The 26,404-nt window shown below is 38.8% G+C and overlaps 1 protein-coding gene across 2 annotated transcripts; it reads left to right on the forward strand.

The window, feature by feature from the left end:
* Positions 1-305: 305 nt before the first annotated feature.
* LOC103992734 (glutamate synthase 1 [NADH], chloroplastic) lies at positions 306-16,721 on the forward strand. Of its 2 annotated transcripts, XM_009412558.3 has the most exons (23): positions 306-525; positions 872-1,451; positions 1,569-1,688; positions 1,922-2,035; positions 2,827-2,979; positions 3,088-3,188; positions 3,372-3,468; positions 3,954-4,063; positions 4,161-4,264; positions 4,446-4,625; positions 4,706-5,049; positions 5,140-5,210; positions 5,292-5,761; positions 6,073-6,942; positions 7,563-7,717; positions 8,000-8,161; positions 8,413-9,981; positions 10,435-10,653; positions 12,172-12,440; positions 14,039-14,344; positions 15,097-15,364; positions 15,629-15,886; positions 16,167-16,721. In XM_009412558.3, the coding sequence occupies exons 2-23, from the start codon at positions 1,086-1,088 to the stop codon at positions 16,422-16,424; spliced, it is 6,564 nt and encodes a 2,187-aa protein (XP_009410833.2). In that variant the 5' UTR covers positions 306-525; positions 872-1,085; the 3' UTR covers positions 16,425-16,721. The 2 variants fall into 2 exon arrangements, with proteins under 2 accessions (XP_009410833.2, XP_009410832.2); XM_009412557.3 differs by lacking the exons at positions 306-525; positions 872-1,451; positions 1,569-1,688; ... (2 more) ...; positions 3,088-3,188; positions 3,372-3,468 and adding an exon at positions 3,512-3,782.
* The last annotated feature ends 9,683 nt before the right edge of the window (positions 16,722-26,404 follow it).

The following is a 26,404-nucleotide window of genomic DNA, read 5'->3' on the forward strand; positions in this document are numbered from 1 at the left end:
GGAGTGGCCGGGGGAGCTGTCGGTTGGGTGGGACCCGCCCACGAGCGGCCATCGAGTGCCGCGTAGGGGCACGTCCGATGACGTGTCCCGACAAGAGACAAGTAGTCCCTGTCGCGCGTGGGACCCCACCGTGGTTAAAAATAAGAACGGGGATTTCAAGTTTAACACACCCGCTCCCAAAAATAATTGATGGAGAATAAAAGGAGAGAGGAAAAGGAAAACCTCCGCGGGGGTAGATGGGGTGGGGCCCGGCGGGAACTGGAACCGGGGCTATAAATAACCGCCTGCGCCCGGAGAGCGAGCTCTGAGAGAGAGAGAGAGAGAGAGAGAGAGGGAGAGGGGGATCGGTTAGGGATCGGCTGACCGTCCGTGCTTTCTGTTTCTGTTTCTGTTTGTTCGTCCATTCGACGATCTCTCATCCCGGCCTTCGATTGGGAGAGGCAGCCTCGCGGGTGGAGTCTCCAGAAGGGGTAGATCGTTCGTGATTGCGTCGGCTGGTTGGTGGGAGAGGAGAAGCGTTCTGAGGTGGGTTGGTGGAGGGAAGATCTGTCGAATACCCTATTGTTTTACAAGTAAAGAAAGAACATGATTAAAAAAATATGAACTATCTTAGATCTCTATGGTTCGTCGTCGAGATCCGTGTGATGTCGGTTTCTCTTTGGTTTTTCCCCCTCGAAGTATTTTGGCTTTTGTTGTTTTGGGGTTTCTTTTATGCTAAGGAGTTAAAGATTCCTCCAAATCTCTGCTTTCGTTTATTATTTCCGTGGTAGATTCTGGCCTTACGTTCCTGTTCGTAGTTCCAGCCGGTGTTCTTGTTTGATTTCTGGGTTTCATCGAGGTTCATTTTTTTGGTCTTTCTCATGTATTGCAGGATAAATTTGCTTGATCCCCCGGCACGGCAGAGTCCTCGAATCGGCTCTTTCTTCTGTTATAGCTTGCTATATAGTAGATCTGTTTCCTCTCGGCTGAATCCATCCAGTTGAAGCTTTCTAAGGCCTGGCAAACTCTCAGTCTTTTCTTTCTTGAAATCTCGAGGGAGAAGTCGTACATCCCCCCTTTCCTTTGTTAGCTAGAGTTCGTCATCTATGGCGGCGGTCCCAGGTTCGGCCATCAAACTCCAGAATCAGTCGGTGGCTCTCCCTTCCGTTGTCAACCATAAGCGGAACGTCTGCCGCGGAGGTAGGGCTGCGCGATTCGCTGCCTACAGGCGAGCTCAGGCGGTGTCTTTGGAGAGCCAGTTTCTTGGTGCAAAGCTTCGAGCTTCTGAACGTGTTCAGCGTTGGCGGATCGATGGCCCGGGACGTTCCCCCAAGCTGAGGGTTGTCTCTCCATCTATGGCCCTGTCTCAGGTGCCGGAGAAGCCCCTTGGTCTCTATGATCCATCCTTCGATAAAGATTCTTGCGGTGTTGGCTTTATCGCTGAACTCTCGGGCGAGTATAGCCGGAAAACGGTTTGTCTCTGTTCATATCTTTATGCTATTTTATGTCTATTAAAAGAAATCATATCTGTTGATAGCATTCTTGATCAGATTTGACTTTGGGTCCATTTATGGCTGGTAACTCTGCAGGTTGCTGATTCCTTGGAGATGCTGGTGAGAATGGCTCATCGTGGTGCGTGTGGCTGTGAGACCAACACAGGCGATGGTGCCGGCATCCTCGTAGCACTCCCTCACGGTTTCTTCAAGGAGGCACGGATCTTGTCCTTTTCAATCGTTCTTCCTTGTCAAAGGCCTGCATGATGTTGTTGAGTTCGTGTGTATTTGTTTAAGTTTTGTTTGTTTCTTTAAGGTTTATGTATACCTATACGCCTTTGATGAAAATATTGAGCATCATGCAAATCCGTAACTTAGAGTTATTTTCTTTAGTTTTGGAAATTATCCTTATGGATAGATGCCTTTGTTTTCTGCTATATGTGTTGCAGGTTACCGAGGATATTGGGATTCAACTGCCACCACCCGGTCAATATGCAGTTGGCATGTTTTTCTTGCCAACGGATGACAGTCGAAGGAAGGAAAGCAAAATTGTTTTCACTAAGGTAACTGTTTACTGTTGCTGACCTTGAATGGTCAGAACCACCCATCTGATCCTTTATTTTCAAGACAGATTTATTTTCAAATTCTTTTTGCTCTTTATTTTCAACCCGAGCGCACTAGTTTATTGCTATTGTCGGTGTTTCTGTCGGAGCGATTGATAGCTCACGACCGAATTCCTGCAGGGATTTAGGTTGCTGTTATGATTGATTATTCTGCACGTGCATTTTCCTAAGCTTTTCTCTGTATACTCTGTCTGCCAGCTCCAACTTTATTTCATGTTCAATTTGTTTCGTACGTGTCTTTTTCAGACTTGCAAGGCATGCCCCACTACATGACATATAATTTTAACATCAAATAAGTGTCATTCCAGTATATTTCTATCAGAATTTCTCTTTCCACAGGGAAAATATTTTTCATGTTCCTTCTTCGATTTAGTTGATTAAGTTTAAATAGTTATTAGATTGAACTAATTTTCGTGTTCCTAAGATTCTTCTTAGATTAGACATTCTGAGACGTTGATAACCTGGCATTTTGGGTAAACTTGAGAATTTGGTACGCTTAATTTGACACATTACTTTTGTCACATCTCTCAAGTTTAAGAGAATTTGTACAACCAAAAGCTCTTGTTGGATGCTTACTTTGGTATGTAAATGTCTCACTTGTAGGTTTCAGTTTCTTTTCTTTTTCATAATTTCTAAACGAGTTTTGTTTTATTATTTGTGTCTCCTTTGGACCTTTTAAAATGATTGATCTTCATAAGAACAGTCTGTTAATACTTTTATTGGGCATGCAGGTTGCAGAATCTTTGGGACATGTGGTTCTTGGTTGGCGCCCGGTACCAACAGATAACCGAGATCTGGGTGAGTCAGCTCGACAAACAGAGCCACTCATCGAACAAGTTTTCCTTACACCAAGTCCACGGTCAAGTGCTGATTTCGAGCAACAGGTTCTTTACTATGTCTTTATGTATTTCTTATTATAGACTCATGCAGTAATGGCTGTTTCTCACAACTTATTATCATGAGGTTTGACTCTTAATTCCAAATATATCTAGATGTATATACTACGGAGGGTTTCAATGGTAGCTATCCGAGCTGCCCTGAATCTGCAGCATGGTGGAGCTAGGGACTTCTATATATGCTCACTATCTTCCAGGTTAGTCCTTTTACTTATGATTTTCGATAGCAAAGACTTTGGATAGCTCATCTAATCGAGGGGATTACTAGCATAAGCTTTATACAGGGATCGAATAATCTTATTTATCTTCCTCATATTCTCTGTTGGATAGAGTTCTCAATCTTCTGCAATGAGCATCACTGACTAATATGATTTTGGCAGGACTGTGGTTTATAAAGGCCAGTTGAAACCTGTTCAGTTGAAGGACTACTACTATGCAGATCTCGGTGATGAAAGGTTTACAAGTTACATGGCCCTGGTAAATATAACCCTATCTGATCTTCTTCTTTATGTACAAACTCTGGTCAAAGCGGGCTGCAAGGGAAGACTCTGGTAATGGAACTCTTCTAAGGTTAAATGAGGTCTCTGAGGCATTAGACTTTGAATTATATCTCATACTCTGCTGTGTTCGGTACTACTTCAATTTGAGTGCTGAATAACTTGGGTGGGTTGGTGAGATCTTCATAGTCGATAACTTAGTAAACCATGTTGCAGAATCATGATGCAGTGCTCCCCATGGTCAGTGGGAGGAGAGTTCCAATTTGAAGGTGAAAAGAATGGTATTTGGTGAAGGTAGCCTAGGTTCCTGTGCTATTTTGTATTGGCAGTGAAGATAAAACAGAATATATGGTGCTTTTAAGTGCATTGATTCGAGTTTTATCTGATACCTAGATGAGACTCCAGAGTACAAGTTTGGAATGGTTCAATTTAGATCCCTGAGAAAAAAAATGCTCGTGTGTGCAGGTCCACTCACGATTCTCCACAAACACCTTTCCTAGCTGGGATCGTGCACAACCTATGCGTGTTTTGGGTCATAATGGAGAAATCAACACATTGCGAGGAAATGTGAATTGGTATGTTGAAGACGGAGTGGGTTTATGGTGTTGGATGTCATTTTCATGTAAACTCAACTTGTTTGCATTGCATTTTTTGTTTGTTTTGGCTTTGCAGGATGAAGGCACGAGAAGGCCTTTTAAAGTGCAAGGAACTAGGCTTATCAAAGAATGAAATGAAGAAACTTCTTCCGATCGTGGATGCTAGCTCATCGGATTCAGGTAGAATCTACCTTGATAGTTGCAGTATTCTATGCCTTACTTTAAAGTGTGCTTGCGACTTGCGTATTGAATATTTGCCATGTTTCATTTCTATGTCTGAATACGTAGGTATTAAATGCGACGTATTGCTGATTTCATACATGCATGAAGGCTTGATCTGAAATAACTTGCATATTTCTAGGGGCATTTGATGGCGTTCTTGAACTTTTGGTCCGTGCTGGTAGAAGTCTCCCTGAAGCTGTTATGATGATGATTCCTGAGGCATGGCAGAATGACAAGAACATGGACCCTGATAGAAAGGCTTTGTATGAATATTTCTCAGCCCTCATGGAGCCCTGGGATGGACCTGCTCTAATATCTTGTGAGATTTTGCACAAACGCATGCTCTGAGTAATACTCCTAACATTGACTCTGCTGATGTGTGCTGATTTTCTCTTACAGTTACAGATGGTCGCTATCTTGGAGCAACTTTAGATCGTAATGGGCTGAGACCTGGACGGTTTTACATCACACATAGTGGACGTGTTATCATGGCTAGTGAAGTAGGTGTCGTAGACATTCCTCCTGCAGATGTGTTGAGGAAAGGAAGGCTTAACCCTGGGATGATGTTGTTAGTGGATTTTGAAAATCGTACTGTTGTTGATGATGAAGCATTGAAGAAGCAGTACTCACAAGCTAGGCCATACAGGGAATGGCTTAAGAGGCAGAAGATTTGTCTTGATGACATTGTCAATTCTATTCCTAAAAGTGACATGATTCCTCCAAACATATTTGGAACTGTACCAGTAAGTCTGTCTAATGCTATTTGAATGAATTATCATTCTTGATTCTCTTTGCATATTGGAAACTGAGTACTTGGTTTTTGTGGTCCTTAGTCCCAGAATCATGATGAGGACATGGAAAATATGGGGATTCGTGGTCTTCTGGCACCACTCAAGGCTTTTGGGTAACTCATCACTTAGTAATGGTACTTCTTGTTCTTGTCTACTTGCATAAAACTGCATGTTCTAAATTTGGTTACTTGCAGCTACACTGTTGAAGCTTTGGATATGCTGTTGTTGCCTATGGCAAAAGATGCCACTGAAGCTCTAGGTTCAATGGGAAATGATGCTCCCTTGGCTGTAATGTCAAACAGAGAGAAACTTTCATTTGAGTACTTCAAGCAGATGTTTGCTCAAGTTACAAATCCACCAATTGATCCAATTCGGGAGAAAATAGTTACATCTATGGAGTGCATGGTTGGTCCAGAAGGCGATCTTACTGAAACCACTGAAGAGCAGTGCCATCGTCTCTCGTTGAAGGGGCCTCTTTTATCCATTGATGAAATGGAATCTATAAAAATGATGAACTACAGAGGTTGGCGCAGCAAAGTGCTTGACATCACGTATCCAAAAAAACATGGTCGAAAGGGTTTAGAGGAAACCTTGAATAGGATTTGCTTGGAAGCTCGTGCCGCAATCCGTGAGGGGTATACGACCCTTGTACTGTCTGACAGAGGTGAGGGCTTGAGAAATTTAGGGTACTCATGTCTGTTTGAAGGCATGATAGCATTGAGATCCCTAGATTCATCCCTTCGAAGTTTTTGTCCATCTCTGTTATTTAAGCAGATCATTTCACTTGCAGTTAGTCTATTATCTGGCTTTCTGGTTCATTTCAGCTTCTACACATTTTCTGATTTTTATACTCTCTTTCTTGAGACCTTGTGATATTTATTGCTTTTCATGTAAATTGCATGCTGCTAAATGTTTATGATATCCATGTTATAAATTTTGGTGTTAAAAGAGATTGAATCCTTGACTTTGATGTAGGCTTTTCGTCTGAGCGTGTTGCTGTAAGTTCCCTCTTGGCAGTTGGTGCTGTTCATCAACATCTAGTGTCAACGCTTGAAAGGACACGCATAGGGTTGCTGGTGGAATCTGCTGAGCCTCGTGAAGTACATCATTTTTGTACCCTTGTTGGATTTGGTGCAGATGCCATCTGCCCGTATTTGGCCATGGAAGCAATTTGGCGGTTGCAGATTGATGGAAAGATCCCTCCTAGAGTCGATGGTGAGTTTCATTCTCGAGAAGATCTTGTCAAGAGGTACTTCAAAGCGAGTAACTATGGAATGATGAAAGTTCTCGCTAAAATGGGGATATCCACTCTTGCATCTTACAAGGGTGCACAGATTTTTGAAGCTCTAGGTCTTTCTTCCGAGGTGATCGAGAAATGCTTCAAAGGAACCCCAAGTAGAGTTGAAGGTGCAACATTTGAAATGCTTGCCGGGGATGCCCTTTGTCTTCATGAATTGGCATTTCCAACCAGAGCTTTACCACTGGGAAGTGCAGAAGCATTGGCATTGCCTAATCCTGGGGATTACCACTGGAGAAAGGGAGGTGAAGTGCACCTTAATGATCCCCTTGCAATTGCCAAGTTACAAGAGGCAGCCAGAGCTAATAGTGTTGCAGCATACAAAGAATACTCTAGGCGTATACAGGAGCTGAACAAGACATGCAACTTGCGTGGTATACTGAAGTTTAAGGATGTCGCTGAGAAGGTTCCCTTGGATGAAGTAGAGTCTGCCAGTGAGATTGTCAAGCGTTTCTGCACGGGGGCAATGAGTTATGGTTCAATCTCGTTAGAAGCACATTCTACCCTAGCAATTGCAATGAATAAAATTGGAGGCAAATCTAATACGGGTATGATCTTATTTGAAACAGCCCATAAAATCTTTTTAGTGTCTGATCTTTTCGTATGTTAATCACATCACCTGTTCATACCTACCACTGGCTAAATTGTTTTTATTTGATTAAGAAGCTTAAATGTTCTCGTGAAATTTGCTCTTTATTTTTTTTCTTCCTACCAATGAATAATTTACCCTGACTGTTAGGTGTACTTCTTTTTCTTCAAGGTATTAAAACTACTGACCTACCATTTATTCGGTATTGTTTTAAAGGTGTTTCTTTGTTGAGTGTTTTTATAGGTCTATCTACAAAATTTCAACTCAAAGCCCCTTTCTATTTTAAGCTTTGGGTCTTTCTATCTGTTCTCATGTTTGTCAGTAAATTTTAGCTATGCTAACCTTTTCCAGGGTTTTTTAGAAGGAAAACTTGCGCCTATATTTGAGATTTGATCTAGTGCTTCATTGTTTTTGTGTTTTATGAAAAACACATCAGGTTTTTACAAGTGCATGTTTATGTTGCTAACTTTGTGTATACTGATTGTTTGTGGGTTTTCTTATGATAGCTGATAGAGATAAAGATGGGGATTATCTTTTATTTTGTCATGCTAGCTTATTTCTTCTTCAATCTTTTTGAAGGTGAGGGAGGTGAGCAACCTGCTCGTATGGAACCCCTGTCAGATGGTTCAAGGAATCCAAAGCGGAGTGCGATTAAACAAGTGGCAAGTGGTAGGTTTGGAGTGACAAGCTATTACCTCACAAACGCAGATGAGCTCCAGATAAAGATGGCTCAGGTAATCACGACAAGCATAACAATCCTGATCCAAAACTTTTCTCTTTGAAATTTGAACAATGGGGAATCTTCTACCTTTGTACCTCCTCTTTCCTCCTATTGGAACATAAGTTCCTCTTGTTTATGAATCTGTGTTCATGGGCAGATGATGCTGAGTCTACAAAGCACTAGTGTGTCTTTGTATCTATAACTGATGAATACCTTTGAAATTTGGTGAGATCGTATTTCTGGAATTCATTTTGCTTGTTGTATGCTTCTGTTTGATGATCTTGTTACTTTGCAGGGCGCTAAGCCAGGTGAAGGAGGCGAACTTCCAGGTCATAAAGTTATTGGTGATATTGCAGTCACTAGAAATTCCACTGCCGGTGTGGGTCTTATTAGTCCTCCTCCTCACCATGATATATATTCAATTGAGGACCTTGCACAACTTATTCATGACCTTAAGGTATTTGATTATGATAAAATGATTGTTCTCCTATATTGTTTTGCCCATGCAAGTGATCATTAAAAATGTTGTTTCATGAAGATTGAAAAATTAGTATTTTCCTCATTTTGCTTTCATTTTGATTGTCCCTCATCCTTGTAATTCCTTATATGAAAACCATTGGTAGTAGGACAATTTGCATTTTGGTTTGCTTGTGTGAGAGGCTTTACATCTATGTTTATATGATGCAAGTCCATAATTTTGTTTTGTAGAACTCGAACCCAGGTGCTCGAATCAGTGTTAAACTAGTCTCTGAGGCTGGCGTTGGGGTAATTGCTAGTGGAGTTGTAAAAGGACATGCAGACCATGTTTTGATATCTGGCCATGATGGAGGTACTGGTGCCTCTCGTTGGACTGGCATTAAAAATGCAGGGCTTCCCTGGGAGCTAGGTTTGGCAGAGACACATCAAACTCTAGTTGCAAATGACCTCCGTGGCCGAACAGTCCTGCAAACTGATGGCCAGTTAAAAACAGGACGAGATGTTGCAATTGCTGCTCTACTTGGTGCAGAAGAGTTCGGTTTCAGCACTGCACCTTTAATTACTCTTGGTTGCATTATGATGAGGAAGTGTCACAAAAATACTTGCCCAGTTGGCATTGCCACTCAAGATCCTGTACTTCGTGAAAAATTTGCTGGAGAGCCTGAACACGTTATAAACTTTTTCTTTATGCTGGCAGAGGAAGTTCGTGAGATTATGTCACAGCTGGGCTTTCGAACAATTAATGAGATGGTTGGTCGTGCAGACATGCTTGAAATTGACAAGGAAGTGGCCAAGAGTAATGAAAAATTGGGAAATATTGATCTGTCATTGCTGCTTAGACCTGCAGCTGATATTCGTCCAGGAGTTGCCCAATATTGCATTCAGAAACAGGATCATGGTCTGGAGATGGCATTGGATCAGGATCTCATCACTTCATCAAAAGCTGCTCTTGAAAAAGGCTTACCTGTTTATGTTGAGACACCAATCCGCAATGTAAATCGTGCAGTCGGTACCATGCTTAGTCACGAGGTCACTAAACAATATCAATTGAAAGGCTTGCCTTCAGATACCATCCATATTAAGCTAGTTGGAAGTGCTGGTCAGAGCCTAGGGGCTTTTCTCTGCCCAGGAATCACCCTTGAGCTTGAGGGTGACAGCAATGACTATGTTGGGAAAGGATTATCTGGTGGCAAAATTGTCGTTTATCCTCCAAGAGAGAGCCAATTTGACCCAAGTGAAAACATTGTTGTTGGCAATGTTGCACTATATGGAGCTACAAGTGGGGAGGCATATTTTAACGGAATGGCAGCAGAGAGATTCTGTGTCCGAAACTCAGGTGCAAGAGCAGTTGTTGAAGGTGTTGGTGATCATGGATGTGAGTACATGACTGGTGGTACAGTTGTTATTCTTGGCAAAACTGGAAGAAATTTTGCTGCTGGTATGAGTGGTGGAATTGCATATGTTTTTGATGTGGATGGGATGTTTCACACAAAATGCAATCCTGAATTGGTTGATCTTGAAAAGATTGAAGATGGAGAAGATATCACAACCTTGAGAATGATGATACAACAACATCAGCGCCATACCAGCAGTGTGTTGGCAAGAGAAGTCCTCTCCAACTTTGACTCTCTGCTGCCTAAGTTTGTTAAAGTATTTCCAAGAGATTATAAAAGAATTGTTCAGAACTTGAAGATAGAACAAGCAGCCAAAGAATCTGAGGAGCAAGAAGAAAAGGAGCTGATGGAGAAGGATGCATTTGAAGAACTCAAGAAAATGGCAGCAGCATCTTTGAACGGGAAGGTAAGATACTTCATGATTGTGATGGATGGTTTGTGTACTGTTTATATCTTGATTTTTTGCCCTTATTATCTCAGGTTATTCAATGATATTTCTGTAGTAATCTTAATTTTAACCCACTTTTTTGTTGATTGTATCTTTCATCCAGCTGTCTTGATATATCATTTTGAGAAGTTGACCTTACCAGAAGAATCTTCCTTTATGAATTTATATATTTGTAATTCTCTATCCAAGTTTCAATTTTGTTAGTATTGTGACAAAATTTCCCCTCTTGCTCTGTTAGGGAACCTGTTTCTTAGTTCTGCAAAATTACCCATTCCACAGAATTTCATTTTAATCCATGAAAATTTCTTATGCCTGTACAGAAGCTGTAGATTTTTGATGTGCAGAGCCAGAGTGTTAACTTTCTTTTACTGTCATAGACACAAGGGCTAAATGGAGTTATTTTATATACAGAAAGCGGAAGGTTTGGCTGCAGCAAAAAGGCCAACACAGGTTGATAATGCTGTCAAGCATCGAGGTTTTATTGCTTATGAGCGGCAGGGTATCTCATACAGGGACCCTAATGATAGAATCAAAGATTGGAAAGAAGTTGCCACAGAATCAAAACCTGGGCCACTAATGAAAACCCAATCTGCTCGCTGCATGGACTGTGGAACTCCCTTTTGTCATCAGGTAAAATGTTATTATCTAGACCAAGAAAGGTTCATGCTAAATCATCACCGAGATCTTTTAATGTTCATTTGTATTGATGGTAAAATTTGGTGCATTTAAATTTGCTCTCTTCTGTTACATCTTAAGCTGTGTCAAAATGTTTGGTTTCTCATTTTTTTTTGTACGTAAAGGGTCCAAGGTTTATATGATATTAGTAAGAATGGGCAGTGGCAGTATTTACCGGTCACACAGGGTACCGGTATGTTACCAGGTAAGTTGGTGGGGTACCCAGTAGCAGACATGTATCAGGAAGTTCCTTTTTTCTGTTTTTGCAGCCTTTCCTAGGCTTTTTTTTTCTTTCTAAACTCAGGTATATATTAGCGTACTGACACTCGGCATGCCGATATAGACTCTATGAAACCAGTCTGAGCCCTGGTTGGTATTGTACAATACCAGTATACGAAATCATCAACCTTGAATAAGAGTTTAGTGGGTTTGTGCCAACATAAGAAAACGTCATTAAACCTAAAACAATAAACTTAAAGAAACAATAAATTGCTAGAGGTTTGCATCGTGATGTACTTAGGTACTTCATTCTATCTGTACTCCCATTTAATCACCTAGCATTTGAAAGTTATGTAATTATGCAGGATCTTAGTTCATTATTCACAGTTTTATTCCAGATTTAGCAAATTTGAATTTGAGGTACTTGCAGGATGTGATAGAGATCTGGTTTAATAAGCTCCATGTCTTTGTAATACGAGGCCTTTATTATATGAAAATGATTTACATTTCCGGTGCTATATGGAACATATGTGATCGGTTATGTGGAACTAAACTAGTTTATATCATGACAAATGCTACCAAAATTGTGGCTTGGAAATTCTTTTTTGCATGTCTATTGAGTTTACAATGGCGTAGTAGGATATAAAATAATAATTAGATTTAGGTCATATCGCCACCATCAAAGGTTAGTTGTCAGATACCGGCTCTTAGAATTTAGAATTAGTTGTCTAATTGAACTTGGTTCGTTCTTATTTTGATTATAAAACAATCTTTTATGGAATTTTGAAGTCCTAATTGCTTAAGGTGCATGAACTGTAAATTAAATTTTCCACCAGCCATTATACCCTGGTAACCCGATATTGAGCCTGGCCAAACCATGCATAACTTTTTCTTTTCTAGAGTAGAGTCTGTATTGTTACATTTTTAGGGTCATTAAAGCAAAGCTTACGAAAAGCTGCTGTGCTGTCCTTTTCTGGGGCGGGAAATTTGATCTTGATTCTTATAGTGAATATAGTAACCCCTCGAGGATGACTATCAACACCTAAAAAAATTTGGTCTTTGATGGATGTTTTGCCTTGTAATAATCTATTCCTCTTTCTGTTGCTTTTGTAAAGCATAATTTTCTTTTGTGGCTTCTCAATGTTGAGTATGATCAGGTGCTCATAAATGCCTTTCTTTGGTCCTGAATAAATGTGTGATAATGTATTTATATCAATATCTTAAATCTTCTTTTTCGACTCTTCCATCTTGCAGGAGAACTCTGGTTGCCCTCTTGGAAATAAGATACCAGAATTTAATGAACTGGTCCATCAAAATAGGTGGCGAGAAGCCTTAGATAGGCTTTTGGAGACAAATAACTTCCCAGAATTTACTGGTCGAGTTTGCCCTGCTCCTTGTGAAGGATCATGTGTTCTTGGCATCATTGAGAATCCTGTATCTATTAAAAGCATAGAGTGTGCCATCATAGACAAGGCATTTGAAGAAGGATGGATGGTACCTCGTCCTCCACAAAAGAGAACAGGGTAAAATTTCTTCTCATTTCTGTTACCTCAAGCAATCATCAAAAGTTTTGTATTTCTATTTCTGTGGCTTAGTTCATAGGACCCAACCAAGTACCAATTAGTTAATGTTTCTTGGTTCTGTTTTGTGTATCTGTAGCTTCTGTCATGCTCTGCAAAAATTATTGGGTCATTCTGGAAATTCTTGTGGAAGAATGGAGTTACATTTATGTGCTATAGTGTTAACAAGTTATTGAAAATAATCATTGACCTGCAGAACTGATCATTTATGTAATTTTATATAAAAGGAAGCAAATCAAAGTCATAGGACCACTGAATATCCTTGTAAATAATTATTTCAATGCAAGGAAAATTCAAAATCTCAGTATCTACGACACCCTGCTTAGTCATCAGTTTTGGAAGGTTATAATGGTACATAGGGGTAGATGAGCCTACAATTAACATCTTGGGTTTGGTTTTGCACCCCGTATGTCAAAAGCTATTAAGTTAACGAGTCTAGAATTAGTTAGGCAACGACACATCACGAGATGAAGTCATGAGTGCACCATGGGCCTTACATGTCGTCTACTAGGGAATGATTTTGCCTGTATAATACCTTAGCATCAAGGTGCGGCACCCTAATATTGGAAGTGTGATGAGGATGACATTGGCTTAGATTAGTTTGCTACTAACAACTTGGTTTAGTTATTTTGGACATGTAGTTTTGGGGCCACTGCATCCAAGATATTGAATTGGTAGGCAGATGGGATTTGGTTGTGACAATATCAATGGAAATTCACAGTAATCTCTCTTGATTTGATGATGAAGTTATCCATCACTGAGAGTCCGAGTCTGTTCTCATTTTATTTTCATTGACAACTTGTTCGGTCCTTCCAAGGGAGTTGCAGATGTCCTCCATTGATTGGATGAGCTCCCTTCTGCTGTTTCATTTATATGCCTCAGAGTTATATGGACTTGTTCAGAATGATTCTCTGTTTGTAAGAAAGAAAAATAATCTCATCAACTTGCTTGCAATAATATTTGTTTTGGATATAGCTTTACTGATTTCCTCTAAGAAATTAAATAATGATTAAATAAATAATCCCAATAGGCCAAGAAGTCTGTTCCTATGTATGCCCTTTAGTGGACATTTCTCCATATCATGTTAGGACACAACCTGCTGCTGATGTGAACAGCCTGAATTTCAATTAGATTTTGAGATGAATGGATATGCAAATTTTAATTTAATCTTTCTGTTTTCCTTACCCAAACAAGAGAGGGAGCAACATTTTGTTCTTACTTCCATCAGCAGAGCATTAAACGTACTTTTATGTGCTAATACCTGTGCCAGATTTAAGTTATAAATAGTGGCTGTTCTGAAGGTAAACTAAAGTTGATGTTTTCTTGGTAACTTATAAGAACTATTTTAAATGCTTCATTCTTGTAGTCGTATATCTTTGATTAATTTCAAACAATATTTTTTCTTTTATTTAAATAGTAGTGTTCTTACCTGTAATTATCTTTTATCGGATATACAAGAAAGGAATGGACTAGCTTTTTGACTCCTGAAAGGTGTAATATAGATAGTTTATTTGTTGGTAAATCTTGTGTAATTGATGCAGGAAGAGAGTTGCCATTGTTGGTAGTGGTCCAGCCGGTCTTGCTGCAGCTGATCAGCTAAATAAAATGGGTCACCTGGTCACTGTTTACGAACGTGCTGATCGCATCGGTGGTCTAATGATGTATGGAGTTCCAAACATGAAGGCTGACAAGGTTGATGTTGTTCAACGCCGTGTAGACCTGATGACTAGGGAAGGCATTAACTTTATGGTGAATGCTAATGTTGGAGTTGACCCCATGTACTCCCTCAACCATCTCCGTGCTGAGAATGATGCCATCGTGTTGGCTTGCGGAGCTACAAAGCCAAGGTAACAACGAGAGATGTATTAATATGAACATCTGTTTGAATTCATCTGAATTTCATTTTGCATTTGTCATGCCTGGCTACACAATCCTTCTGGACAAAAATTCTGCAAGACTTGTTTATGGATACATGCAAATCATAATAAATTTACAAAGTACATTTCTTTCCATCTTAGAATGCAATTTTGTTAGAATTGCTCAAGTAGATATTATCATGTTATGAATATAGATTTTCAGCACATAAGCAAAATAATGCTGTACGTTGATTTAAATTTGTGCATATACCTGAGATAACTTATTCATGGAAGTATTCAGTTGATTCTCTTATAAAGTCTGAGTTGACAATGTGTACTAACATAAATTGTCATCCTGCAATTATTGAACCTGGAAGTTTGACTGACTCACTGTGTAAATATGATATGCATTTTTTTTCCTTCCATTTTTGTGTCTAGATATTCCCTTGTTAAACAATGAACCCCAATTTCAATTCAGGTGTTACAATTGCTGCTGAACCTACTGTTATTATGTTTATTGGTGGGAATTATGCTTACTTAATGTTATATATATATATTACTTCATTTCTAGCATATGTACATCCTCTCTCTCTCTCTCTCTCTCACAGACAGTGAATCTTGACTATAATTATCTACCATGGTGTTGATACTTGTATGTTGTCCTCTTGATTGTAAAAGCCATATTGACCCAGGTGTCATGTTACTTGTAGCGGGCTCGTGCACTGAAAATGCTTCTTGTGCAGGGATCTTCCTGTTCCTGGAAGAGAACTATCTGGAGTTCACTTTGCTATGGAGTTTCTCCATGCAAACACCAAAAGCTTGCTTGATAGCAATCTGCAGGATGGTAAATACTTGTCTGCTAAGGGGAAGAAGGTGGTTGTGATAGGTGGTGGAGACACAGGAACAGATTGTATTGCAACATCTATCCGACATGGCTGCACCAACATGATCAATCTAGAACTCCTTCCAGAGCCACCTCAAAAACGAGCACCAGGCAATCCATGGCCACAGGTTCAGTACCCTCCCTTGGTTACCATTGATTTGTCTGTTATGATCATCTGTTTAGATTAGTTCAAGATGCATTCAATTGTGGACCTTCTTGAATTTAGTTTTTCTAATATCTCTAGGTTCTATTTTTTTTTTTCCTTTATAATTTCTTTCTTGTAAAGGGTAAGCAAATATTCTTCTTCTAGCTCTTAAAATTTTGAAAGCAAACTACAACCGTTGTACAGTGGCAACTACGGTTCTGATTCTAGCTCTTAAAATTTTCTACAGTGGCCTCGCATTTTTCGAGTAGATTATGGTCATCAAGAAGCATCAGCCAAGTTCGGAAAAGACCCACGATCCTATGAGGTCCTGACTAAACGATTCGTGGGAGACAAAAGTGGAGTTGTCAAAGGCCTTGAGGTGGTCCGTGTACATTGGGCAAAGGATAGTAGTGGCAAATTCCAGTTTGAGGAAATCAAGGGTTCGGAGGAGATTATAGAGGCTGACCTGGTTCTTTTAGCCATGGGTTTCCTTGGTCCAGAGTCGGTGAGTTCTTTCTCTATTGTTCCTAAACTATTTGGGTTTTCAGTAGATAATTCATGAACTATCCTTTCTTGTTCTTTGGCAAGTTTTATTTGTTTTCCTCTGTATCTTTATAAACCCTGATCAAGTCATCTCCATTGCTTTCTCATGAAGATGAATATGGCATCAAGTTTTGCTACATGCATCTAGCAAAGTTTTTAATTCTGCATGATAAGACTTAAGGCTCTACATGGTTATCTCTGTCAATGGGGGTACCGACTCATGCTCTCAACAATCTTCACAGACGATTGCTGATCAGCTGGGCTTGGAGCGGGACAACAGGTCGAACTTCAAGGCAGAGTACGGGCGTTTCTCGACCAGCGTAGATGGGGTGTTTGCTGCAGGAGACTGTCGACGAGGCCAGTCGCTTGTCGTTTGGGCCATTAACGAGGGCCGTCAAACTGCCTCCCAGGTGGACAAGTATCTGATGAAAGATGTGAATACTTGTAGCAAGGAGAACCCTGTCTCCAGTGAAGATTTAGTCCACAGAGTGACTGCCTAGATTTGTGGTCGGTTCGTCCGATCGACACCATGCTTGGGAGAAAAGCATCTCTGGCTACCAATGTAGTCACTCTGTCAAAACAAAGTAAAGTAGGTGGTCTTATATATGTTCAGGGTGCTAATTTTGAAGGGTTTTTTTTTTTTCTTGTGTTGCAGTCAGCATTCTAGGGTTGTGGCCTTCGCGTTTTTCTTTTTCTCTTGGTTGTTTTTGTCCAGAAGCTGTATTTGCTGCGATGATGAATAATAATGTACAGTTCCTTTTTCTTTTGGAAACAATAGATAGAGGAATTGGAATCTATGAATTTGCTTTCTATGACTTAATATAGATCAAGGAATGTAATTTTATTCGATTTGGTATGGGACAAGCAGGATATACCATGTGAGTGAGGGTGCCAAATCTCGTATGATATGATTATCGTTTATCAACATGTTTCAATCGGTATCGATTGGATATCAATCCTAACCATACATTTAAGGAATAAGAAAATGAGAAGACAATTGATAACATGGGAGTATTTGTTGAAGTGGTTGATTTGTTCTAACATGGATAGTACGCTTGAAATAGTTTGGTATTTCAGTTTGACTCCATTGTTAATATAATAGATCAATTTTTAAATGTCTCTAGCCTCGAGAACAAGAACTAAGATGACAATAAAGAAGGTTATAGCCAAGTACATATAGAGCTTGTCCCTCAAACTAGAAGATGCAAGTTCTAAAAGGCTGGCTCTACGACTTTTTAGATGGTTAAGGTTAACTTGGCACTCTTCCGTTTATTTAAAGCCGGAAGATCTTAAGGGCTAAGAAAAAAAGTGGGAGATCTATTTTTTGATTGAGACCGGTAATGGCTCCTTGTCATGATACATCATGTCAAAATCTACACCTTCACTTTTGTGGGTGATCTCATTCTTGAATGGCCTTCATAATTTTAGAATTCCCAGATGATTTTATGATGAATAATAAAGTCAAGAAACCCAATTAAATGTGAATCAACCATCTTGCGTTTCACTAGCACATTATCGAGTAATTCTTTGTATTTTCATCTAATTTGCTTATTATTCTCAAACTATATGTCATTATTGCAATACACATCTAATTGATTTAATTGTATTTTAAGAATGTATTTATGAAAGTTAATAGCTCAAGACCGATATGACATCAACCAGTTGATCTTATAAGAAACAATGGATAGTTATCCTTTGAACAAGTTTTATTCATATCTATTTAATGAAAATATGTTCATTCACTATTAGATATTTTAACCACTATAATGTTTGTGAGTCAATTCGAGTATTGAACCTCGTGAATACCACTAATGAATCCATCAAGAGTTTGAACTAACATCGAGATGACGTTGAGCATTGCTATGTTATGATATCATGATTGTCTCTTTCATTTTCACCAAGTAACAAAATAATAAGGAAGTATTTCTAATACCACAATTGACTCCTCTCCCCCAGCTAGAAATTGAGAAATCATTTAAAAAATAAGATAGAAAAGCAATAGCAATGCTCAATGCCTCTTTAACTTCTTGGACAAGAGCTGATAATGAATAGGTTACCAAATAGTGGTCCGGATTGGGAGATGTAAGTTAGGATGGACTGACCTTGTAGCTTTTTGGATGGTTGATGTTAGCTCGGCACTCCTTTTGTCCATTTGAATTCCATGGGGTTCTCAAAGGACTCAAAAGAAACAAAGAGATTTATCTTTTAACCGAGATTGATATCAGCTTGATGCCATATCACATCACGTCAGCCTCTACTCCTTCGCTAATGTGAGTGATCTCATTCCTAAATAACCTTCATCTAGTTGGGGTTCATATGGATTCCTCTATGATGAATAGTGAATTCAAGAAACTTCTATAAAATAACTTCAAATACACTTAGTCGTTTAGCCAAATCAACTAAATGCAAGTCAATCGTCTTGCTTTTCACTAGCATATATTTATGTAAACCTTTATATTTCCCCAACCTATTATGGATCCATCATAAATGATCTTAGCCTTTGATGCACCGATCAAGAGTATGGATAATGTTGAGATGTCCTATCTTACGTTAGCACGATTGTCTCTATCATTTTTATTAATTAACAAAATAACAAGGGAGCATTTCTAATACCATAATTGACTCCTAGAAATTGACAAACAATTTAAAAATAAGATAGAAAAGCAAACAAAGTAGAAAAACGAACCCATAGCTCGTGGCTACAGGTGATCCCATAACATAAATTGTATAGTAAACAGAGCAAACTTATCATCTCCAAATGAAATAAAAAATAGTTCATAAAAAAAAAATTCTAAAAATGCCTGTCAAATCCAATATCATAAAATCGAATATTCAAACAATTTAAGTGAACAGATCGGATTAGGCTTTCAAACTAAAATTATTCTAACCCGATCAAAAATGAATAAGCTCGCTCTTTAACATCCAAAAGTCATTTTTATACTATGTTTCTTAATTTATTTTTTTTTAAAATATTTTTTCCTTTTAATTTCGTAACTTACAAAGTAATGCCACAAGGTCAGTGTTTTTTGGTAATTAGTGATTAAAATATTATAGTCGTGCTTGACGGTGTAACTTACAAGTCGTTCGTCTCCTCACGACCATTCTTACTCTTGTCTAAATCCTTTGCCTTTTATCTCCTTTGAATCGGTCTCTTCGACTCCTGCTGCTCCTATATTCCAATCAACTAGTCAGCAAGTTCACTTCTCTATAAAGCTCTACTACCATGCAACTTCTTCCCATGTCTCACACAATCTCTCGCCACTTCCCTCACCTTCTCTCTCGTCATCACACATGGGGAACTGCTTGCCCAGCTTGTCTCAGGAGTCCAAGAGACACAAGAGCAGGAGCAGATCTCATGGTGATGTGCTGGAAGAAGAAGTTGCTCCTGCACCGAGCAGAAAGGATGAAAGGAAGCGATCCGTTCGCTTTGTGGATCAAGGCGACGGCAAGAAGGATCGCGTGAGGGTGAAGGTGGTGATGACGAAGAAGGAGGCGGCTCTGCTGCTCTCCATGCTCGCCAGCCGCAGGGAGAGCAGGGTGGAGGACATGTTGTGCGAGCTGAAACGAGGCAGAGGTTGCAGCCTCAGCTCGACCGTGCCCGTCCCCGGCAAGGACTGTTGGAGACCAACGCTCGAGACCATACCGGAGATCTAATCATAGTACTGCCATCTTTTCTGATGACGGCAAAAGATGGTTAAAATTCGAAACTCTTCCATGGAAGCAGTGGATCGAGCTTATGAGTGCCAGTGGACATCCACAGGCCATCCTAATTGTATCCACTTGAATCGTTTGCGAACCATCATGTAATCAATAATAGATTTGTTTGTGTTCCACAAACTACGATCTACTCGAATTTAGTGTGATTGTTTTGTGGGATCGATCATTTCATAGGCATCAGCAGAGCACATTTCTTTCCCCTTCTAACCTCTCGCTCCTGATTCCTACCTTTATTACTATTCCCATTCACTACACTCTAAAGCGACTCCACTTGTATGCATCCCTTTCACTACACCTCTACCTCTCTCTATCTCTTTATCTATCTATATCTAACACATATATACATGGGGAGCTGCTTGGCACGAGTGCGGGACAGGCAAGAACGGTACGTCCATGCTCGCCACAGCACCATCAGCGCACAGGAGAACATGCTCCAAAGAGCTGGAAGGAGACAGGCTTCAGGCGCAGCAGGAACAGAGACGGAAACTGTTGGAGACCACGCCAGAGAACTGCATGCTAAGATGACTTAACATGGGTCAAGCTACAACATGTAGCTGATGCCAAATGGTATTGTTGTATGCTTTGAATGTAAATAAAAATCTTCTGTCATGATCCTAGTTCTTCTTCGTTTAGTAGCTGCGTGTTCTACGCAAGAATTCAATAATAGGAAAAAGAAAACCAATACCAAATAGTATTGTTGTATGCTTTGTATTAAATAAAAATCTTCGGAGGATAATTTAATAGGTCAATTAAATACCGGATTTCCATTTACTGACAAGACTTCTTTATATCTTCTTATCGTGTGTGCGTGTAAGCGCGTGGAAACAGCTAACTCTCTGTATCTACTAATGCTGAAAACAGGAATAGTAAAGGAAGGTGGGGATGACGATCACAGTTTAAAGAACATGAAGAGGAAATTCCAGTGACCAATGACTAATTATTGGCAAAGACTTCAACAAGATGAGGGATCCCCCAACGGATGTTAACGTGGGGTCTCTTTTGCTCATCAGTCCAGTCCACTGTCGGACTCCGCAGACCGACGACTGTTTCAATCAGTAAACGCGTTTACAGCCCCTACAACACTGCAAAGCCAAACACTTGTTTGAGATCAGCGCCACCGGACACTAAAAGCCAAGGGTTCGACAACATTAGAAGCCACTACTAGCATGGACCTCGTCAAAAGCTCAAATCAAAAATCCACCTACGGATAACAAGATAAACAAATGATGCAGATGCTTAGGGTTTTTCCTCGTTTTGACAACAAGATGCCCTTACCGCAGGACAGAGACTCGAATTCGTTGTTCCAGCATCCTGTCATCGTCAAGGAAAGAGTCCATGGATGACAAGAAAACATGGCACTTTGTTACCCTCCCTCCCTCCCTCATGATAAACCTACAACGTTTTACCCAACAAAAAGATTATCTCAGTTCATGGTTGCTGTGGGCTCGAGGACGTGTTGGGTTTTTGTGGTGTCTAAATTAATAGGTTGGTGGGTGGCGGTCGTTTCCGAAAGAGATGCATGACTTCTCCATATTTATAAGAATGAACAGAGGAACCCATCTATGGTAGGTTGCTAATACAGTTTTATTCTTTCATGACTTTAGCAAACCTTAAAAAATATCTCTAAAAATAAGAATGAACAGAGGAACTTATAAACCCTTAGTTTTAATAAATAATCAATGTAAAACTAAATATTCTGATCAATTTCTAAAAGTTACCCCCGCGTTTCCCAAGAAGAGTGAGAAGAAAAACACTTTTAGTCATGTCTCGTGTAGATTGAATACGATTGAGGGCCCCATCTATGGAGATTCAACTTGACCTTTAGCTTTTATGTTTTGACCCGGTCATACCCATTGTGCAACCGGACACAATACATACTAAGAGTGACAAAGTCTAATATGTTGGTCATTGCCATGCATGGCATGCAGATGAAATGCATGCTTGACCAAGAACGTCATCTACCACAAAGAATACAATCCTATTAGGAAAGATTTCAAAAGCTAATTGAATCAATACATACTGACTGGTATTTATTGACACAAATGATATCAGACGTTTATATGCAGGATGAAATGTATATTTATATGTAGACAATCAATACATTTATATGTAGTCACAGTTGAAATGTATGGTCGACCAAAAACGTCATCTACCGTAAAAGACTATATCTATGGAGCTTTTACCGATAAGCAGCTGACAAGCATACAATCGATTGGCTTCCATATTGCTATGATTAAGTGTGGTAATTGCACTAAACGGTTACTCATTGGCTTAAAGCATATATAGTTGATGGTTTTCTTTATTTATCTACGCTACTCTCACGGGCAACATTGCTGCTTCTTTGAAAGGGAATGATGAGTCGTTTTTGTTCCTTTTTCCCTTTCATCCCTTAAGATCAAAATCTCAGCCCACTTTCCTTAAAATGTCATGTATGAAACAATACCTTGGACTTCTAAAAGGTTCTAAGCATTCGATGAACATGTGCCATGCTATAGAAACTTGTTTAGGTAACGTCAGATAAAACCATTTCATAATTACAACAGGCCTTTAATACAGATGGAACCTAAACGGCTGACACAAATTTCAAGCAAGTATAATGAGGTTAATTAGAAACTTGCCACGACATGGAGTTTGGTTTCACTAGCTTTCACATCATTTAGATCTCAGACGGAAAACCCCAAATTTACCATAAATGCTGATAGGTCAGTACACTAAAAAAAGAAAATGGTCAGACTGATCCATGCATATCTAGTTTTCTATGAATTGTTTGCTGAGAAGTCTTTTAACAAGAACAACTTTTTTGGTTTCTTTCATGTTAAACAACATTAACATTGAGTTGAATTATATTAGTAAGAACGAACGGTTTGAACAAGCTAATAAGTATGGAATATTGACTAAAGGTCAACAATAGTTTAACAAAGCAATCTAGAATAACCATCTCCATCCTATGGAACATTGACTAAAGGTCAACAATAGTTTAACAAAGCAGATATATTATTAAAGCTAAAATGCTGAAAAAAGATCCCAAGGCATCAAGATTGACTATTTGAAACATGAGTTTGAATGTTGGAGGATACTCACAAGGATTTGTTTCTTCTCCTAAACATTGCTTTAAATTCCTCCTGCCCATGTACAGGTGTTTTTTTTATTGATCTATCTTTTCTACACCTGCAAGAAAATATGAGATTATAACTGGTAATGCCCCAATCGACCCTTCAATGCTTCTTTATGTATTTAATTGCTCAAAGCAAGTAAAAACTAGAAGTCTGATAGATTCCTCATAGTGTTCTCATCTAACATATGAGTTTGCAGGAGTAACATTACTATCCATTTTTTTTCTAATATCATAATGCTGATGTTAAACCATATCAAAATTTATTCCCTGACTAAAAATGTGAATGCATACAAATAAGCTAACAGTTGTATCAATAGGTTCTACAGAGAGTATGACTTATTGTAATATGTCAATTAATTCTATATAATGGGTAAGGGTAAGATTAAGATTGATTTACAAGAACATGATAGGTGTATTACTATTAACTTCATCTTAAGTGTTTTGATCAATGATTTAGATCTAATGAAATCGATAGACTAGTTAGTCCATCAAAATTGAATTGTGAGAAATAGTATCAAAGCCGATCTAGTATTAAAACATGATGAGAGACTCGAGTGGAAAAGAGCTATCTATGGATGGAATCAGAAGACTTATTATGGCGTGGAACCACTACTGGGCTATGACTCATATACACCATGTTAGGGTTTGATCTAATTTATGTTGGGCCTTGACTAGAATGTCAAGCCCTTCAGTGTTTGATATTATAACATTTCCGATTAGTCCCGATAAGATTAAAAATACTTATAAGGGTTTGATAGATATATTACTATCAATTTTAACCTAAGTATTTTGACTAATAATTTAGGCCCAATTAAATTGATAGACTAGTTAACCTATCGGGGCATGACAGTTATGTTCCAATTTGACTCTGCTATATGAAAGTTAACATAAACATTGATACTTACTATCATAATTATTTTGTAATATGTTTTCCAAGTAAAAAGCTCTACAATAAGAGAAGCACAGAGCCGCAGAAAAGCCCAATAAGACCTCTAGGAACTAAGAAAAAATATTATACTCCATATGGTCTTCATATTGTTCAGCCATAAATTAGGCCATGCATCTTGAACCAACATCCATGGAACAGTTGTATTAATAAATTATTGAAGCAGAACAGAATATGTCCATTTGATGACAGTTAACAGCAAATGCAAGTACTCACACTCGGAAACATGTTTACCTTAGTCTATGTAACAGCAATGCATGTAACTACATGTCCGCTAGCATATTGTCAGATATCACAAACAAACATATGATAAATGCATACAGTTTCAGACAAATAACAAACAGTTGCCAAGGACGCAATGAGAAAGAGATCAAATAGACTGGAGCCATCGGAAGACAGTACTAATTGATAAATAAATTAGGAGGCCTAAAAATGGTTCTGCATAACACTAATATCCAGACCAGTAATTGGGCCACTAATAAAGTATGTGGGCACATAGTGTAAGGCCAACTAGCAAAATCTGTAGTTGAGTTTGAGTTCCATCCCTTCTCTTCAATTGATAATGCAAGATGCTGATAAAGCTTGATATGTTCATGGAAGAGTTCACAGAACTTAGAAAGATTACTGAAAAGAATAGATGCAGAAGTGTATCTAGTATCAGTAGTATCTTGTTCAGACCATCTAAGTCGAACTATATCAAAGTAGCAAAGAGAAAACATGGAGACTGCATGTTTACAATGCTCATTTGCAACTTAGGCGACCAACGTGTGAGTCATGCAAATAATCTCCCTATTTTAACAGACATGACTGTATACTGTCCCTCCCCAGATCCAGAATCGGCGAGAGCCTCATGCAATAGGCTGCTCTTTTAAAGGAAACACATAAAACATCATGCTGAATTAAGGCAATATGTCATAATTTGTTGAAAATACATAAGCCGAGTGTTGACTCTCAGATTTCCTAATTACATCCTTTGTCTGTATTTTGCGAGGAAAAATGACTACAGACCATAGAAAATTTGGAGAATACAAGTCCTTCACGAACTGCTTGGTTTCAAAAGGATGAAGATGATGCAAGATCAATTAATTAACAACTATAATGCAATCTCTCAACGAAGTATAAAGTACTTTCAAGGTCCACATGTGTCGATCAACCGGCTTTAAGTGCTAGTTGTGTATGTACAAGTACCTAACATTATCAACTCATATACCTCTAAAATCAACAATCAAAATCAGCACAGAGCATTTACTTGCAGTTTCGCTTGAGAATAAGAATTGCTAAAACATCTGCCGTTCTGGCTAAAATGATCTCCAGGAATGTATTGCGTTTTTCGAAGAAGAGAGTGAAACGGATTATCTATCAAGGAGAAGACCCGATGCTATACTTTTTCCAGGGTTCCGACGATCCAACTCCACATAGATAAATTACATACGGAAGCGAACCTAAAGCAATCGCGTAATCGATTGAAACGAGGACAAGCGCGAATCGAATCTGCGAACCATGCTTACCGGATCCTCGGAACGTTGATCGGCTGCCCTCTCTTCTTCCTCATCATCGAATGCATCCGCCGTTGTGTGCCATCGATTCCTTTCGAGTGAGATGGGGGAGAAGCGGGGCCGGGGATGAGGACGATCGCGTGGTGCGGATCGAATGTTTCCCGCCGACGCGGCGTTTGAATACCAGACGTCTATTTAGTGGTAAATTTATATTTCTGGGAAAAAACCCCAAATTTTGGATTTTTGTAAATCCAAATAATATTCCTGCCGTTTTGAAAAGATCAAAAATACCCTTTAAAGGTAAATTTTCATCAAAATATAGTTTGAATTAAATCGGTACTATAATGTCTTTGAATAAAGCTAAATCAATATTATAATACTTTTAATTTACAGCTTTTTCAACGGAGTTTTAATTATTTTTATTGTTGAACTAAAAACATTGTAGCTCCATTAAAAATATTATGACTAAATAATATCTTTTTCTATTTATTTCATAATAAAATATTATATGATTTTTTAAAAATATTTAGACTTAAATTTAAGATGAAGTAGAAAAGAAAAAATTAAAACGTTTATTATATTTTATTTTGAAGTATATTAAAACCTTTATAATTCTCATCCAAAATCAATACGGTCTCTCTGGACATTTTGGAAATGAGAGCCGCGAGAACATGCAAAACTCGACTTAAACATATATCTCAAAAACTAAAAGCATTTTCGCTTGTTTCCAAATTGCTTTTGCTCGACCGACATCGGATGTATTCTACAATTCATATAAGAATAGTTATTTTATATTATTTATATAATTGATATCGCTGATATGATCACTGCATCGACGAGGCTGCAAGTGGAATCATCACAAAGTCACATAATGACCATGAAGACATTACAGACCATAAAGCAGAAACACGAAACATGGTTTCTTCACAGCCTGACGACTAGAGTAAGCCGTCACAATACAGATAACAATATGGAGTAATATATTTAGAATGGCCAGCTGAACTAAACTGCGCATTGATAACTTAGAAAAATCACGATAACGTAGCAAGATCAAATCAGTTTTAAGAACATAACAAGGCACTTATGTGGCCCAGTCGTTTGGGGTAGAAGAAGTATTCAACCATAACAATGTTGGGACTGCATAAACAGAATTTCCTACATATGTACAAAATCCAGAAGGCACAAACAAAATGACACAGCAAAAGA

Source organism: Musa acuminata, chromosome BXJ1-7, assembly GCF_036884655.1.
Source record: "Musa acuminata AAA Group cultivar baxijiao chromosome BXJ1-7, Cavendish_Baxijiao_AAA, whole genome shotgun sequence".
Classification (NCBI taxonomy): Eukaryota; Viridiplantae; Streptophyta; class Magnoliopsida; order Zingiberales; family Musaceae; genus Musa; species Musa acuminata.

Excerpts from the sequence above, each read along its gene's own strand:
- LOC103992734 (XM_009412558.3), top strand. The coding sequence starts at position 1,086 with ATGGCGGCGGTCCCAGGTTCGGCCATCAAACTCCAGAATCAGTCGGTG. Across the intron at positions 3,189-3,371 it reads ATATGCTCACTATCTTCCAG|GACTGTGGTTTATAAAGGCC; the intron begins GTTAGTCCTTTT and ends TGATTTTGGCAG. Across the intron at positions 5,211-5,291 it reads GCACCACTCAAGGCTTTTGG|CTACACTGTTGAAGCTTTGG; the intron begins GTAACTCATCAC and ends GGTTACTTGCAG.